General features: G+C 35.5%; 1 protein-coding gene across 1 annotated transcript in view; it reads right to left on the bottom strand.

Moving 5' to 3' along the window:
* Window positions 1-523: 523 nt before the first annotated feature.
* HNF4G (hepatocyte nuclear factor 4 gamma) overlaps window positions 524-18,169 on the bottom strand; it is a gene marked incomplete at both ends in the record, with an annotated part of 29,553 nt that continues 11,907 nt past the window's right edge. Inside the window, 8 exons of the mRNA XM_083360720.1 lie at window positions 524-642; window positions 2,168-2,287; window positions 2,731-2,967; window positions 4,506-4,658; window positions 5,639-5,726; window positions 7,072-7,230; window positions 8,912-9,018; window positions 18,001-18,095. Coding sequence (XP_083216846.1) covers window positions 524-642; window positions 2,168-2,287; window positions 2,731-2,967; window positions 4,506-4,658; window positions 5,639-5,726; window positions 7,072-7,230; window positions 8,912-9,018; window positions 18,001-18,095 — 1,078 coding nt within the window. The remainder of the gene's footprint in view (window positions 643-2,167; window positions 2,288-2,730; window positions 2,968-4,505; window positions 4,659-5,638; window positions 5,727-7,071; window positions 7,231-8,911; window positions 9,019-18,000; window positions 18,096-18,169) is intronic.

Here is an 18,169-nt window from a genome sequence, read left to right as displayed (position 1 = left end):
TCCATTGGTTAACAAGTACCAACAGTCACAGCCTTTTCTGTAGTAACAACTCACCCCTGAATTATTATGTTCAAGGTGTCCATTAATGATACATACAGTCATCATGCAAATCCTTGTAGGAAACATTTTGGCAATTAACCTCTGCTCTGCATTGAAGAAAATAGAATAACTTTAGATTGTTAAAACTGCTTGCTTTGTTTTTTTCTATATTTCATCTAGTAATTTTATTGAAATCAGATTTAATTCTGCTACAAAATTTTAATAGTTAAGATGACACAAAATATAAAGGGACAATATATTAATGCTCTTCAGTGATTATTCAAAGACATTGCAAAGAAGGCACAGGTTTCAAATATTAACATCCACATATATCTCAATTCAGGCATTGAGCAAAAATTATAACAAAAACAAACATAAACAAAGGTCTTTTTATTGTATCTGAATCAAAGTTCTCTGCCCTGAGTTTTCCAATGTCAAGATTGTTAATGCAGTACTTATAATATAAAAGAACCATTGATCAATATCACAATGTTTTTTGTTTTGGAAGAGATTGCTGTGAAATAACTGTAACTTGGTTTGGAGATATCTTGTATTCCTGGCCAGAGCCTTGTGGAGGTGAAGGTAGTGGAGTTTCAGGAGTTGCTAGAAAAGAATTTAAAAATAAATTATCAGTAATCAAATCAAAGCTGTGCTAGTAGTGTGGAGTGGGTGTGGGAGCAATAACCAGCATTGGCTGAACTGAATTATAAATAACCACAAACTCTATTTGTTACCACTCACACAATTTGGTATAGCAATGAAGAAGTAATCTGACTGTTGGCTAATTCCACTAGGCCAGCTGCAATAATACTACAAGAATCAAAGGTCCATCTAGTGCAAATCACCAAGCCTAAAGTAATCCTGCAAACTGGATAGTTTGTAAATGGCAATCACAACAGGGCCCCAGAACTTAAAATGGGGATGAAAAGCAGGCAATTCTGGGACCAATGGCAAATTCCTATGAAATAAATTTGTTCAGGTTTCTTCTATGTGTAAGAGAGTGAGAATTTTAGGAACAGAGGGGCAACGGGGAAGGACAGAAAGAGAAGGGTTATACATGTCTATTTTTAACTCAGGTCCTATCATGCTTCACCTTCTCATGATACTTAACGTAAAAAAATGTAGTCTCAGCCTAAAAGGATTGTCTATCCATAACACTAAGTAATGTTCCAGTATCTTACGTAGCTATGTTATGAGGTAATCATAACTGCCCAATGTTTCAGCATCGATTGCAACACTATGTTGATATATGATGAGAATGATCTTGATGATATGACCCAAATAATAGCACTGTCTCACTCTTTCTTGAGTCTACTGATACTAATGATGTAAGAGTAATAGAAGTATCACAGTAAAATGTATGCTGTTCCAAATAGGATTGTCTTTTGCAAAATTAGTAATGTCAAGTCCAGTAATCTTAAAATTTCCAAATATATTGTGAATTTCATTGTATTCCATTAAAAGTTCAAATTACATTTGGCATGGCAGCTGATGGTTGTTTTTCATCTAATTATAAACAATCTGCAATTATTGTGAACCACATTTTCTTTGTATAGCCTTATTGTCTGAAATATTATGTTCATATCAATTTGATAATCAAAATACAACAAAATTTTGAATTTCAAATCCCACAGAATGAAAATGATCACCTGATGAATCCCAAAACTGTATGTAAAAACATTAATCTTTTATAAAACTGGAAAAAAACCAAAATTCCATTAAATTTGGATGATAAAACAATAGGAATGCAATAATTTAAATCACAGTTTATAGACTAAATGGCTACCATATTTTTATTGTTGAAAGCAATTACTGAGTAAAAATTATCTGTTCACAGCAAAACAATGAACTTGGAGGGTGGCTGGGGATGAAATAAATTTCATTTTGGCAGAAATAGAGATCTGTTTCTGTATAATTTCTGGACCAACTGGCATTGAAGAAAAATCATTTCTTCCTTCTATATGACAGGAGTACGTGTGGAATTATGGAATGAAAATTCCTTGAGATTACTGTCAAAAGTAAGAGCAATTAATTAATTAATCATAATTATTTAAACAATATTTAATTATTTAGTAATTAATTAACTAACTACATTTATAATCAAATGATCAATTGTTAATCAACTTACCTATCTGTTCTGTATGAACAGAAGCTGTTACTGAACTTATAAGCAGAGTTTGCCCAGTAACTGGATCCTGGGCTAGATGAGGATGAATTGGGTGGAGATTAGTAGCATCATTAAATGTACCTGCAACATTGTCACCAAATAAGTATCTGTTAAAGTGAATGGGTTGATACTATCCAAAGTATGTTTCCCTAATCAAAAAGAAATTTAGCACCCCATTTATACAGACAAAGGTAAACTTAAAAATCAATATATGTTAGCTGCACTCTTACAATTAGCTAAACATGAAAGCACAGATGATCAGTGCTGTTCATGAAAAAGAACTTCATAAATTTAGAAGCTCAGAGGAATTTTAAGTCTATGTACTGTAATCACAATGAACTTGTTGATTAAATACAACTTGGACCCGAAGATTAGAACCCATCATATTATATATATATAAACCATGTTGCACTGATTCAAACCTTTGGCAAACTTGTACAATATTATTTACTTGAAGATCAGCAACTTTTATAATTTTTCTCCAGTCATAATAAATGTGAGCATAATTTAATCAATTTACTCACCTCCAAGCAACATTTCTTGAAGTAAACTGTCAATTTTAACCATACCAAACAGTTTTACAAATTGTATTTGCTCAATCATTTGCCAGGTGATACTCTGGACTGTAGGCAGAAGCAACAGGAGTTCTCCAAAGCGACCTCTAGAGTCATATTGGTGGTCATTGATGTAATCCTCCAAACTCATTTGAACTTGAAATCTCATGTTCCTGATCTTCATCGGGTTACTCAGCCCCTTTGCATCTTCAAATGGCAGAAAAAAGTTACATAAATATGCAACATATAACTGGATAACTTAGCTGAATCTCAGAATTAGCCTATTGACTCTCCTGTAATGAGTCTACTGGCTCTGGGAAGATGAGAGTGAAGAAGTGTTACAAATGGAGCACAGAGATGCTTTTACCATGCTATGTTTAATTAGATGGGAGTTAGCACATCATGTGAACTTGCTAAAGTAGTTAACTAACCTGCACAATTAATCAGATGAGGATATTTTTAGCTTTGTACAACCTCAGGCAGTTTGAATTAAACTGAATCCTTCCAGTGATCCGTATCATGTAAGCTGTTTATTAATACATTTAATGATTCTGAAAAAGAAAAAAATAAAGCCTCAAAGAGACTTAGGAAAAAAGGGTCTACCACGGATTCTGTTACCTGCTTTTTTTTTGGGGGGGGGGTAGCTCATTCTCATGATGAACTGTAAAAAAACAGAAAGGAAGGAGTAGGGGGGAAAGACCTCCCACTCTTGACCTCATGATGGTACCAGCCCTGACAGTTTCATCACAATTTCTTTTTCCTTAATTTATTTCTATTTAAAAAAAAGATAGAAAATGGCAGTCTTCCAGCCTCCTTTATGGTAAGTTGGGATGACTGAAAAAATACCCAATGCATAAAAGACCCAGTTATCCTAGTCTGGCAACGTACAGAATCTGTTGATTAAAAAACTACATTGTATAAACTCAGCAATGTTTATGTTAGGACTTTCGCCGTAATGGGATAACACGTGAGTATACAGAGCAAAGAAAAAAAAAACTTTGCACTTTCCAAATTTATGATTTTCAGTATTATTTCTGTCACAGAAAATATTAAGCCATGTTGTTGTGGAAAATTAAGCTCTGACACTTTCTGGAATGAAGCTGCAGACAATAGGAAACAAATAAATGAATACTGAATATGTGTGCTGCCTTGAGTTGTTTATAAAAAATAAAGGTGATATATTAATTAATTAATTAAAAATCAAATCATCTGCACCTGCTTAGAATATCAGAAGGATGAACACTGAATCCAAAGAATTTATCTTGAACTATCCAGGGCTAGGGGCAATAAGTATGTTACTTAGAAAAAATCTGGCAACAGATAAACTTTCAAGGCCAGCCAAGAGAGGAAACTCTAAGAAATCACATCTATGCATTTAAGGGCAAATTGTATTGCCTGCTCTCCATCAGTTTCAAAAGCTGCCTTCTATTTCTGTTAGTCCTTCCTTTAGGAATTGGTGACACACCTAAGGCAGGGTTGTCATAAAACCTTTTCATTTCTCAACAGGCACAAGGATTAAAGTTTCACTGAACATCGAAAATATCCATTATAAATCTGATGTTGTCCAGATAATTCCCAGCCAACATGCTGATGTTTCAAAATAAGTTAAAATAAAATCCTTTGAGTCTCAATCATACAAAGACCTAGATGACAAGCTCCGGTTACACAAAGACCTATAATATCTCTGCTTATATTTAGAAAGCAACCATTTTTGTTACATTTGGAAAGGAAATTCTGAAGTATACCTGGATCAAAAAATACAATCGCCTTTAGGCATGCATATTCATTATCATCAATCTGAATTTCCTGAAATGGCTTAATGAGCTCATCCAGGATCCGGTTTGCTACTCTGCTAATCTCAGTTTCAGAACTGTTGCGATGGATGACAAAATCATTACCTTAAAAAATAAAATCAGGTCAAAATTATTAATGATATCTGTGGCTTAAAACTACAAAGCCAATTACTATTTATCCCCCCAGTACATTTGAACAATTAAATACGCATCATTGTTTTTTCCCCTCACCAATAATCTGCTTAATTATAACCATACAAATATAATATCATTTCACTTCATAATTGTGTACTTATCTAAATATGTCTGTTTTTGAAGACAAAGTAGATCTTTTATGTATAGAACAGCTGAAAGGCCAAATACTGTGCAAATTCATGTCCTGTCACAGATTTCTCAAATGCATCTGTTTGACTGCTCTGAAGAACAAAATCCTGCATGTTTCATTTGCCTGTGGTCAGTTGCTGAAGGTTGTGATTATAAGTTCAGAGCTGGGAATAAGATGTTACCTACTGATGGTAAAAAGCATTTCAACTTTCAGTTAAGTATTGGGGCAAAGGAGGAGAGCTCCTGTATGAACCAACAGGGTCTAGCAGTCATATGAACATTTTATCCCCTAGGAATATGTCCAAAAGCAGAAATAAGGAATAAGGCAAAGGTTATGCAAACCATATGCAATGAATTGGGAAATGAGCCAAAATGTTTTCTTCTGCCAATCATGAGGAGAAACAAATCCTCATTTCAAGGTCATGCTTGTGGCAAAAGCAAAAGGGTCCAGAAGCAATACTATTTTGAGTGTTTTCCTCCAAGAAAAAAGTCCATTTGAGTAATTACAACAACAATAACAATTTCATCTGCAAAATAAAAGTTATAAGATATGGTAGCAATAGGAAACTCTGATTCACTTTCAAAAGTAAGGAGAATTCCTATTTTTATGCAAAATAGTCCTGCTTCGGGATTTAGTGAAAAACCTGTTTTGTTTTGAACCCTCAATTCTGGATTAATGCACTCCAAACTGAGGTCCTATGCATACTTTTCAGTAAACATAGGTTTTTATTGATAAAAAACCAAAATAAATATAACCTAACCTAAAAGAATGATGTCTTTGTAAGCCATAGACCTTTTTGCTGCTCCAAGCAACAGATGTTCTCCAGCATGTGCTCTTAACAGGGCAACCTTGGATATAAAAAAACAGCACATAAAACATCAGTACAAAATGTACATAAAATATTAAAACAGAACATTAAAGGAAATCCAAACTGAATTAGGATAATCAGAATTATAGCTGTTCCTATTCTTCTTTCCCAGAAAAAACATTGAAGATGTGAGGCTTCTGTTCAGAAATATATTGAAAATTTATCTTTTCTTTTAAAGAATTCATTTTCCTGATAATTTGTTTCATGAACATTTTTGATACCTAAATATTTCATGATATCACCATGCTTAATTCTGGATAGCTGATCTAATAATAGCTAAATTCATACAAGTTCCTGAAGCCCATAAAATCTTGGATGTAGCCCAATTTCCTTTTATCAAATTCTTATCAAAATGTAAAAGATTCTTTTCCATGCAATGCAACAGTGGATTTTCCAAATCATGCCTTTTTTTTCAGCAATCATATTTTGCCTTGATTTTCTACTGAATGTCTATGTAAACATATTGGCTCCATTCTGTATGGCAGGAAATTCTGGAAGCTGCTTGACATTCCCCTGTGGCTGAATCCTACCATTCTTCTTTCTCAGATTCCATAACCAGTTCTGCATGAATATTTTATTTATTTTATTAAATTTATATACCGCCCTATTTCCATAGGACTCAGGGCAGTTTACAGGGAAAATTAAAAGCATAACATAGAAAAATTAAAATCAGTTAAATCAATTAATTAATTCAAGTCCCTGAAATTTAAAACTAAAACCCAGTAAAAATTAAAACCCCTCAGCCTGGGCCAGACAGCTCGAAGAGCCAAGTTTTCAGGTCCCAGAGAAATGAGCGAAGGTCGGGGGCAGTCCTACGTTCCGTGGGAAGTTGGTTCCATAGGGCCGGCGTGTCCACAGAGAACGCTCTTCCCCTGGGAATAACCCACCAACATTCCTTAACCGGCGGTATCCTGAGAAGGCCCTCCCTGTGGGAGTGCACAGGACGAAGGGAGCTTGATGCCGGCAGCAGGTGTTCCCTCAAATATCCCAGACCCAAGCCATTTAGGGCTTTATAGGTCATCACCAGCACCTTGAATCTCACCCGAAGGGCAACCGGAAGCCAATGCAGCTCACGGAGTAGAGTTGTTACATGGGAGTATCAGGAAACCCCAATCACAACTCGCGCGGCCGCATTCTGCACCAGTTGAAGCCTCCGAGTGGTCCTCAAGGGCAGCCCCATGTGGATAGCATTGCAGTAGTCTAAACGGGAGGTCACGAGCGCATGAATATCAGCTTAAAGATACTTAGTTTGATTTTAAATCATAGAATGATATTCTCCCCAAACAGAAAAAGTACCTAAAATAGATGCTTTAATTATTTCATACCTGGTCATCCAGCCGTAGTTCACAGAAAGCTGGAATATATTTTGCCCACTCTACAAGAACCAAGAGCTGTTGCTTCATAGATTCACAAATATCACTAACACCCGCAACTTTCTTATCACTGATGTCAGTAGTGACAACATTTAAACTTGAAAGAGGAATCTGGGTGACACAAAGACTCAAATTGGTTAAAGATTCAAAAGGCTAAACCAGTCTTGATAATAGTTACAGTTTATAAATGTAGATATAAATTCAGTAAAATAAGTTAAAATCTGTATTATTCAGGGTTCAGAAATTCTATTTTATTTACTTTCTATTTCTGAGTAGATTCAGAAATTGTATTCAAAGCTCATATATTTATTATTTACTATGCTTCCATATCATTCTCCATATATTAGATCTTAAATTACTTGTTCATTATTAAACACAAATTTAAAAATAATAAATTAGAATAATATAAAACATTCATTAAACTAAGGGGAAAGAATGTAAAAAAATAAAATGTTTCATCCTGTACTTGTATAGATAAAGGTTGAGTAAAGTTATATCTATTTTTTGATGAATTTATAAAATTCTCCAATCAATCAATTCTAAAGCACACATAAAAACAGAAATATAAAATAAAAACAAATGCAATAAAAAGAGTTAACAATTACCATTAATCATAAAAGAAAATTACAGGTAGTCCTCGACTTACAATTATTTGTTTATCGGCGGTTCAAAATTACGATCACCTGACAAAAAGTGCTTAATGAGGTCACATATCAGGCCTACATATTAATTATGTCTCAATAGAGTTATCCTTTAGGGCAGGGGTAGGCAACCTTGGCTGGCTCAGAAATTCTGGGAGTTGAAGTCCATGAGTCATAAAAGAGCCAAGGTTGCCTACCCCTGCTTTAGGGTGATTTCTGAAGACTATGCGTCTCTAAGAGCACCTGCAGCTGCACTGAAGACATTGTGACAAAATGTAGTCCAGATTCCAAAGGGGAAAGGAGTTCATCCAAAGGAATAAGAGACAGCAAAGTTTAGATTGTTTGGTTGGGAGGAAGGAAGAGAGTCAAATCAGCTCCCCTAAAGGTTCTCAGAATGTATCTTTCATGATGCAAGAAATTTACTTTCATTGGGTAACATTTCTGACTATAGGTATAGAACAATAAAGGAAAGTGCTTAGAATAAATCTGTGTGTCTTTCTTGGTTAGGGAGGCCTGACAGATACCTATCTTGTTCATATGCAGTACAGTAGAAACAACTGTTCAGAAATAGCTAAAAGATAGTAGAAGGAAAAAAAACCTGATGAGTTGGGAATCAAAGCTAAAGCAATTTAAAGGAAAACAAACTGTTTAAGAAGAAAGACATGATAAATGTCTGTTGGCTGAGGCGCAAAGAAAAAAATAAGAATAAGAAAAAAAAGAAACATAAGTAGAAGTATTTTATTTCCTACAATATATGAAGATGTTTGTGTATTGTATAGTATGGTTTTGTATATCGTATCCCATCATATCATTTTTATGGTAATATAGTTTTCACCAATAGAGCAAAAATATTTAGAGTAGATCTTCCAGTCCTTGACCTTCCTCTGACTTCTTGAGGCATACTCCAAGTGATTGGAGAAACATTTCATAAGGACTTCTTACAGATTATACCTGACGGTGATAATGGTGTCCTTCTCACCTGAATCATTGAGTGTTATTACAAAGTAAGCCGAATAAAATTAGAATTCTCTTCAGAAAGCCTTCCTGTTTTATTTTGTTATTACAATGCAAAAAGAATAGATATAGCTATAAATAATGGTCTCGGAGAGTATTCAAGAGATTGAATAGGCACTGATGGTGGATTACTATACCTGACGAGAAAGCACTTCAGCCTGGAACAGTGTATTAATAGAAGGAGGAGCACTGCCATCAGTGGTGCTTCGCCTGGTACTTATTCGGTCCCGTTCATTTTGAACAGCTGGAGGAGGAGAAGAAGTGGAAGAACAAGAAAACACAAGCTATTCATATTTTCTTTCATGTAAACAATTGCATTGAATTATGTTTCAAACTGGTATTACAAAGTTATATAAATTTAAGGATCCATACTTGGCCATGGAGAAGAATGGCACCTGGCAATAGTAATCTATATATTTTTCCTAAATTACTAATTTCTACTAAGAACAAACACTATCTAAAGAGGAAACTGTGTTCTGTTTGTGTGTGTGTGTGTGTTGTATGTGTGCATGTGCGTGCATGCGTGTGTGTGTGCAAATGCAAGCTTTAAAAAAATAGGGTGTGCCTCTGTATATATGTGCATGCCAAGAAAACTGCAGGGACTTGTCCATATAATTGCTAGAAGATTAAGAGGCACACACGCATGTGTGTGCACGTGCGTGCATGCGCACACACACACACAAACACACACACAAACACAGGCCTGAGGTGACATTCACAGAAACGCACAAATGAAAGCTAATTTGTCTTATTGGCTGATGATTCATACGGCAGGATAAACATACTGATTCAGAGAAAATTGAAATAAGTTGACAAATATGTTGGTGGAAGAAATGAAAGGCACAGTGATTGAATAGTGCATTAGTGCCTAAATTAACAATTAGTCCCTTTTAATTAATCAACTGGTTAATAGATTTTATTGGGGGGGATGATTTTAAAAAAACATATTTTAAGGTAATTATGTCTTCCCAAAAGATAGATTTCAGAGGAATGTAATATACAAGCAAGCAAATTACTTGTAGAATTTGTTGGGGAGGCAGTCAACTATATCACAACTTATATAGAGTCATTTAAACTTCCAATACTTGTGCACTAAAGTTGATCATTTTCTCCTACAATAGGTTTAAATATTTTCTATCCACACTTTTCAAGCTGGAGGGGAAAAAAATGTTCACCACCCAATGCTTTTTACACTTTCTGTCCCAGCACTTTGAATTCTTGAGGAGAACCACAGAAACCTGCACTTAGAAAGCAATTTTTTAAACACACACACACACACACACACACACAGAAATATACTTGTTGGGACATGAGATAATTTAGTTGTAGCACCTAATTATATTCCAATAAAACATGGCACGGTGGGTCAGCAATTAAGACACTGGGCTTGTCAGCTAGAAAGCTGGCAGCCCAGGTTCAAGACCTGAGCACCCCACAAAAGAATGAGTTCCCATCCTTGCCCCAGCTCCTGCCAACCTAGCAGTTTGAAAGCATGTAAATGTAAGTAGATAAATAGGTACCACTTCAGTGGGAAGGTAACAGTGTTCCATGATTCATGCTGGCCACATGACTGTGAAAATGTCTTCAGACAACGCTGGCTCAATGGCCTTGAAACACAGATGAGCTCCACCCCCTATAGTCAGCCACAACTCTTTTACCTTTTTTTATTCCAAAAAAATTAACCTAGCTCTTTGTTTTCAATATTTAAGAGTATTTACTCTGATGGAGATTTCTCAGTATTTTCAATTACAAATTTTAAAGCTGTTTTGGTATGACTATCATAATGTTGATACATTCATTTTGGTTCTTGTTTATTATCCAAGTTTAATGTTGAAAGCCTGAAAAAAAAGTCTAAATGGCTCATGTAAATATTTTTTTATCAAAAAGCTTCAAGATATTTGCACGGAAATAATAGAACACTGAAACATAGACTGAAATATTAAATAGCCAACAAACATTCTTTTTCCACCTACTATAACATTTAACAACAGGATTTCTGGCCCTTACATAACCAATATAGAACTATTGGACACAAGCAAAAGAGAGCTGTTTCACCTTTAATAATGCCACAGAAGACAAAATTTCCTGTGATGACAAATTGTACTTGCTGAAATACATCTTCTATGTGACTACTCGAGATGCATGAGCAATATATCTGTATTTCTAGAGTGTTCTACCTCATGTGTGCACACATACACACACGAACAAAAGAAAAATAGCAGCAGAAATTCCATTTTTTTTTCAGAGAAAAGAAATACTGTAATAAAGAACAAAAAAAACTAAAATGCTGCCATTCCCCACTAAAAAAATCTCTGAGTATATCAAGAGTATGTTGGTTAACTTTTTTTGAATCAAGGAGGGGGGTGATATATAACTACAAGAAACTATTGTGAAATACTAGATGGTTGTGGGTAGAATAAAGCATATTGAAAGCCAAGAGTTGAAAGAAGTCTGAGAAACAGATTACATTTTCCCTATACAGTGCACAATGTAATCTTTCCACTTTTCCCATTTATGATAGACAGATCTTTCCACCATTTCCCAAACTAGCTTAACTAAACACATATGACATGTGCATCCAAAGAAATGCATGGTAATATTTCAAGAAATTCAGATATTCTTAAAATATTTTTAAGACATTTAAATTCAGTATCTACAACATTATGCAGGATTTATCTTAAGAGAAAGCAGCTAAGATGGCCATTCCTTCTCCCCTTTAGAGTTCTCGGGCCATCAGACGCCTTTTCCTGAAGACATTCTAGATTCTTTACAGCAAAGAGAAGAAAGACTTTGCATAAGTTTCAGTCACTTTTTTTTTCCTGTGGGATCAATTTGTTCTGTGGCCTTCAACACACAATTCTGTATTCCATTATAGCATTTCAGGAAGCTCGTCCACCCCAAGGATAAAACACCCAGACAAAAACCAAGCAATGTGATATATGCCATACAATGCAGTGAGACATGTGCAGATCTATACATTGGCGAAACAAAACAACCACGTCACAAGTACAACATAGGAGACCAAACCTATCAGGACAAGATTCAACTATCAATCTGCATTTGAAAAACAAAGATCACTCTTTTGAAAATAGCAAAGTCCACATTTTGGATAGAGAGGGTCATTAGTTTGCAAAAGGTGTAAAAGAGGCCATCTAGGTTAACATTGAACAGCCCTCTCTCAACAGAGGGGGAGGGATAGAACACCACCTGTCTCCAGTCTACAATGCAGCTCTTGCCTAGTGCCAAGAAAATTCCACAACCAATTACACTGTGAAGGCAAAGAGAAACCCCCAAGTGGCCACATGAGCTCACCAAGAGAGCACGAACAGAGCAGTTGTCTGCAAGAAATACAATCCGTTCATTTCCCCCACTACCATCCAGTCAGAACCTATCCTTCCATTCCCCCCTCCACCCTGTCTCAATTGTCAGTACCTATCCTCCATCCCTCCCTTCCCACCAACTGATGAAGTTTCTTGGATGAGAAACAAAACGATTTATTCTTATTCCTCAAGAAAAAACAGCCCAGTTGCCTTTTGAAAAAGCATTTTTGAGACAATAATCATATAAGTATACAAAAAGAGAATGTCACTTTGAAACTACAGTAAGGGATATCCATTAAAAGGAATAAATAAGGTTCCCTTCCTCCCCTCTCGAAGAGGTTTATGCATAAGGGCATGTCAAGGACAGAAAAGCTTAGATCCAGTCAATGTATTTTTTTAGTTCATACAGAACCTTATCACTTTTTGTGCCAGCAGTGATTGTATTTCCAGTTATCTATTTAGTGAAGCAATCTGCATCCAAGAAGTTGTAAGTAGCGTCAATGCTTCAATAAAAAATGTGTTCAGCTTACTATACAGTATTCACAGTTTATATGAAGAATGAACACACTTTATGGTGAAGACACACAAGATTCTTAGCCAAGGACATTCTCTGATGGACCTTTTATTAAGGTCATAATAAGAAATGTCACACAGTGATAAACACCAAGTGATAAATGATCATGTAGAAATGAATCAAGAATGATGTCCCAGGTTTTTTTTAAACTGGAAAAATGCTATCTTTCTCATTCCTTAACTCAGTACCTGAACAACAAAATTCAGTTAAAAGCTTTAAATATAAAATTATACCAGAGAGATCACCACCTGTTTTGATTTACCAAGCTAAATAGAGAGGCTATGTGGGGAGGAAAAAGTAATTTAAAAAAACTGGAAAGTTTTTCAGAAATACTTAGCTTGCATATAATTCATCTTGAAAGTGTTATTGTGTGTATGTGTATGTGTGTGTTTGATGAAATCATATTATAACATGAAGTGCTGTTAAAATATGAAAATCTGGGAAGAATATGAAAGGTAAGCATAGAGGTTCATTGATATAATTCTTCATGACCAGGTAATTTTTTCTCCCTTAAATTACCGTATTTCAGTTTTCTATGATTCTTCACATCACATCCTAGACAAGTTTCCAAATTAACCTTCAGCTAGCAAGGGTAGGGAAGACTGTGATAGGTGAAGAGGGAAGAGATGAAGAACAAAAAAACAAGAAAAAAGTTAAGGAAATGATTAGCCCATTAGTGGGGGAAAGTGGCAAGAAGGTGACAAGCAACAAGGAGATAGCAGAACTATTTAACTCATTTTTTGCCTCTGTCTTTACACAAAGGGAAAAAACAGTCCAACCTACCAAAACCAGTGCCATAAAAAACAGAATAGAAATGCAAGTTAAGATAGGCAAGAAAATGGTAAGTGAACACCTGTCCAGCCTAGACGAGTTCAAATCACCAGGACCAGATGGATTACACCCCAAGGTTCTTAAGGAACTGGCAGACGTGATCTCAGAACCACTGAACTATATTTTTCAAAGATCCTGGAGCACTGGGGAACTACCAGAGGACTGGAAGAGAGCTGATGTCATTCCCATCTTCAAAAAAGGGAAAAAAATAGATCCAGGAAACTACAGACCTATCAGCCTGACCTCAATACCTGGGAAGATTCTGGAAAAGATAATCAAACAACAAATCAGCGAACACCTTGATGCAAACAAAGTCATCACTAAAAGTCAACATGGGTTTGTCAAAAACAGATCATGCCAGACAAATCTTATTGCATTCTTTGACCAAGTGACAAAATTAGTGGACCAGAGGAATGCTGTAGATATAATTTACTTGGACTTCAGTAAGGCATTTGATAAAGTAGATCACAACCTACTACTTGATAAGATAGAAAAATGTGAGTTAGATAGCATCACCACCAGATGGATTCGTAGCTGGCTGACAGGCCGTACTCAGCATGTGGTCCTCAATGGAATTGCATCTATATGGAAGGAAGTGTGTAGTGTGGGTGCCCCAGGGCTCTGTTCTTGGCCCAGTGCTCTTCAACATCTTCATTAACGATTTGGATGAGGGGATAGATGGGGAACTCATCAAATTTGCAGATGACACCAAGCTGGCAGGAATAGCCAATACTCCAGAAGATAGGCTTAAAATACAGGAGGATGTGGACAGACTCGAACACTGGGCGCTATCTAACAAAATGAAATTCAATGGTGAAAAAAGTAAGCTTCTACATTTAGGCAGGAAAAATCAAATGCACCGGTATAGTATATGTGGTACCTTGCTCAATAGTAGTAACTGTGAGAGGGATCTCGGCGTCCTAGTAGACAATCACTTAAATATGAGCCAGCAGTGTGCTGCAGCTGCCAAAAAAGCCAACACAGTGCTAGGCTGCATTAACAGAGGAATAGAATCAAGATCAAGTGAAGTACTAATACCACTTTACAATGCCTTGGTAAGGCCACACCTGGAATACTGCATCCAGTTTTGGTCACCATGATGTAAAAAAGATGTTGAGACTCTAGAAAGAGTACAGAGAAGAGCAAAAAAGATGATTGGGGGACTGGAGGCTAAAACATATAGGGAACGGTTGCTAGAATTGGGTATGTGTAGTTTAACGAAGAGAAGGGTGAAGGGTGACATGATAGCCATGTTCCAATATCTCAGGGGCTGCCACAAAGAAGCGGGAGCCAAGCTATTCCCCAAAGCACCTGAAAGCAGGACAAGAAGCAATGGATGGAAACTAGTCAAGGAGGGAAGCAACCTAGAACTAAGGAGAAACTTCCTGACAGTTAGAACAACTAACCAGTGGAACAACCTGCCTCCAGAAGTGGTGAATGCTCCAACACTGGAAGTTTTTAAGAAGAGACTGGACAGCCATTTGTCTGAAATGGTATAGGGTTTCCTGCCTTAGCAGGGGGTTGGACTAGATGACCTCCAAGGTCCCTTCCATCATCATCATCATCATCATCATCATCATCATCATCATCATCATCATTATCATTATCATTATCATTATCATTATCATTATCAATAGAGTCATGGGAATATCAAGAAACCATCAAAAGCATTCTATAATTGAAGTTTTAGGATGATTAAATCTCAAATAGCCATTGTAGAGTATCAGACCCTGATAAAAAATAAAGATTGCAAAAATGGGTCAAGAGACTATTTGGAAGATGATCACAGTATTATTATTTTTTATACAGATCTGAAATTCTTCTTTATGACAACAATAGTATTGCAATCCTATACTTCAGCCTTTCTACAACACAGTGTTCCCCAGATGTTTCAGCAATGTGTATACTGGCTGGGTATGATGGAAATGAAGATTCAACATATCTGGAGGAGATGCATTTGGCAAGTGATTTTGAATATGTATCTGGCACTGTGAGACCTTGAAGTTATATCTTTAAAAAGCAAGTATAAGATTCAGTATATGGAATTAAGCAATAAAGTATTGCTGTCTTTCACTGCCTCTCATGCACCATCTCAGAATAAGTAAACTAAACAGTTTTCTATGAATAATCTGAAACTGAGCTGACAACATTTTTATTTTGAATATGTCAATGGCAATTGAAAAAGAAATTTAAATGTTATTATTCTTACTTTACTAATGGCTTTGGCATTGCTATTTCATTTGGATTTGAAATAAACCACTATGTAACTTTTATAAACAGAATTCAGAACAGATGGGATTTGTGTTTGTTTATTATGCAAATGTATATGCTTCCTCTTATCCAAAATGTTCCTCAACTCAGTTACTAATGGGGTTAAATTTTAGAGTTGTATAGAAAGAGCAGCTGGCATGGATAGTCATTTCTTTTTTCCTTCCCCAAAATTTTGTTTGTTTATTTAATGAAAAGCAGGCTTTATGGCTACAATTGGGAACCGTTGAACCAGTTTCCTCTTGTTTGTTGTTCAAAACCTCTTCTTTTGCTATTAAGGCTCAAGGGCCTCATCGCCTAGAATTGCTGTATGGGTGAGGTGGCCTTATAAATTGAATGACTGAATGAAACATTTTTACCATTGGCTGTAAAGCAGCTGAATTAATTATTTGCTCCAATCTGGTGAGAAGGAGGGGGGGTATCAGATGATATTAAATAGCCTTTCTGCCTGTCAGTCTTTCCAGTTGAACTTCAGAGGCTCTTCTTAATTACTTTTAAGGAAAGTCTTTTGGAGAAAAGAGACATTCAGGATGCAATGAATTGTTAAACCTAAATTGTTCTTCAATATCAAAACTGAAGAATTTTTTTTTAAAATCTATAGAAATATTTGCAGATTAGGAGAGAATAGAGAAGGAGTCATTATTATTTTTCAAAAGTTATACGGTGATCAAGAGATCATGTATAGATTTGTATTACCTTTAAAGATCCTGGCACACTAACAGCATCATCTGTAAGAGGAGTGGCAGAACTCGGGGCAGAGTCAAAAGAAGAATCAGACTACAGTCTCTACATAGCCACAAATGGACTATGTCCAACTCCTCTTGAATTCCTTTGACCCTTATCTAATGCCAAGACAGTGCTAAAACTTAGTTGAATAAATTGTTACGCATAGGCATGATTAGTAATAAATCATTTTAATTGTAACTTCACATGTGGTCCTGATGTTTTCTGCCTGACATCATCAGATTCTTGGCTGAGAATCTAGTATGCCTAGTACTCTCTAGAATGACCAGATAATCCTGTAATGTTGTATGGACAGAAGGTGAACCCAAGAAAGAAAAACTGTGACCTGCAAAATGTCTGATGCTTTTATAAGAACACCAGTCTATATAGACATGAAACAAAGATAGAAGAAACTTCTTACTTTTATATTTTAGAAAATAAGAAATTTCCATCCATCCTACTGTGAATTGTTTTTCTTAGGGAAGGATAAACTGTTATCAGTTATCTATTGATAATTCTATTCTATTCTATCTTTTCAGTATCTGGAAAGAGACACTGAGTCTACAGCAAGATCTGTTACACAGAATCGTCTTTAATACCTTGTTGTGCACTTTTCCTCATCAGAATACATTCAGCCATTCATTTTTAGGGGAAAACATAAGTAGATACTCAGAATTATTGTTAGCCTGAAGACTAAGCCTCTGACCCCAGTGACCAACTTATGGTCATAGATTTTGATCTAAAACTATATAAGCCTACTTGGAATTCTACATACTAAAATAAAAAGAGAATCCAGTAAATATTTACTACTAGTATTACCAAACCACACAGTTCTCTTCCATCTATGATATGGCAAGTTTCTCAATGCACTATTTTAATATTCACATCTACTGTAGTTCCATCAATCATTCTTTAGATCTTGCATAATTTATGCAAGTATTAACAACCAATGTGTTTTATAAGGAAGTAAGAGTAATATTAATAATAATATACCATAATTCATACCATCTCTGATACATTATCATTACTTTTCTCAGTTTATATGTGGAAAAACTGAGGTCAAAAGAAATGCCATCTAAAAACTCATCTAAAAGGATATTTGCTGAGATTCTATTAATTCAAGTCTTCTATCTAAATCCAGTATTTAATCTACAAAGTCACAATAGATGCCACCACACTACCACTTATTTTCACAAAGCTTTGGGAAATTCATTTTTATGATACCACTGAACTACATATATTTAGATATGTTTGAAATTATCATACAAATTTTTAGCATTTTTAACAAAAATTGCATAGCAATGCAATGTACACAAGATATTTAAACTTTTTTTAAAAAAAGACTCCTTTCAAGGTAAGATATTTATTATTCTTATTATTAATTTAATTTGTATACCGCCCTTCTCCCGAAGGACTCAGGGCGGTGAACAGGGCAATACATAATAAAAAAAACAGGATACATATTCTTACATATTTTATTTCCTGCTAATTTCTTTTTTTTTTTAATTACCTTCCTTCTTCATCCCAGCACGAAAGCACTTTTTTAAGCGACAGTATCTGCACTGATTTCTCTTGTCCTTATCAACAATACATTGCCGGCTAAATCTGTTGGACAGAATCAAGGGTAAATATATTAGAGTACAAGTACAGGAGGATCCTGATTAGCACAAGTGAAACAA

This window comes from Vipera ursinii (genome assembly GCF_947247035.1).
Source record: "Vipera ursinii genome assembly, chromosome: 3".
NCBI lineage: Eukaryota > Metazoa > Chordata > Lepidosauria > Squamata > Viperidae > Vipera > Vipera ursinii.
This window is presented reverse-complemented; position numbering and strand designations above follow the sequence as displayed.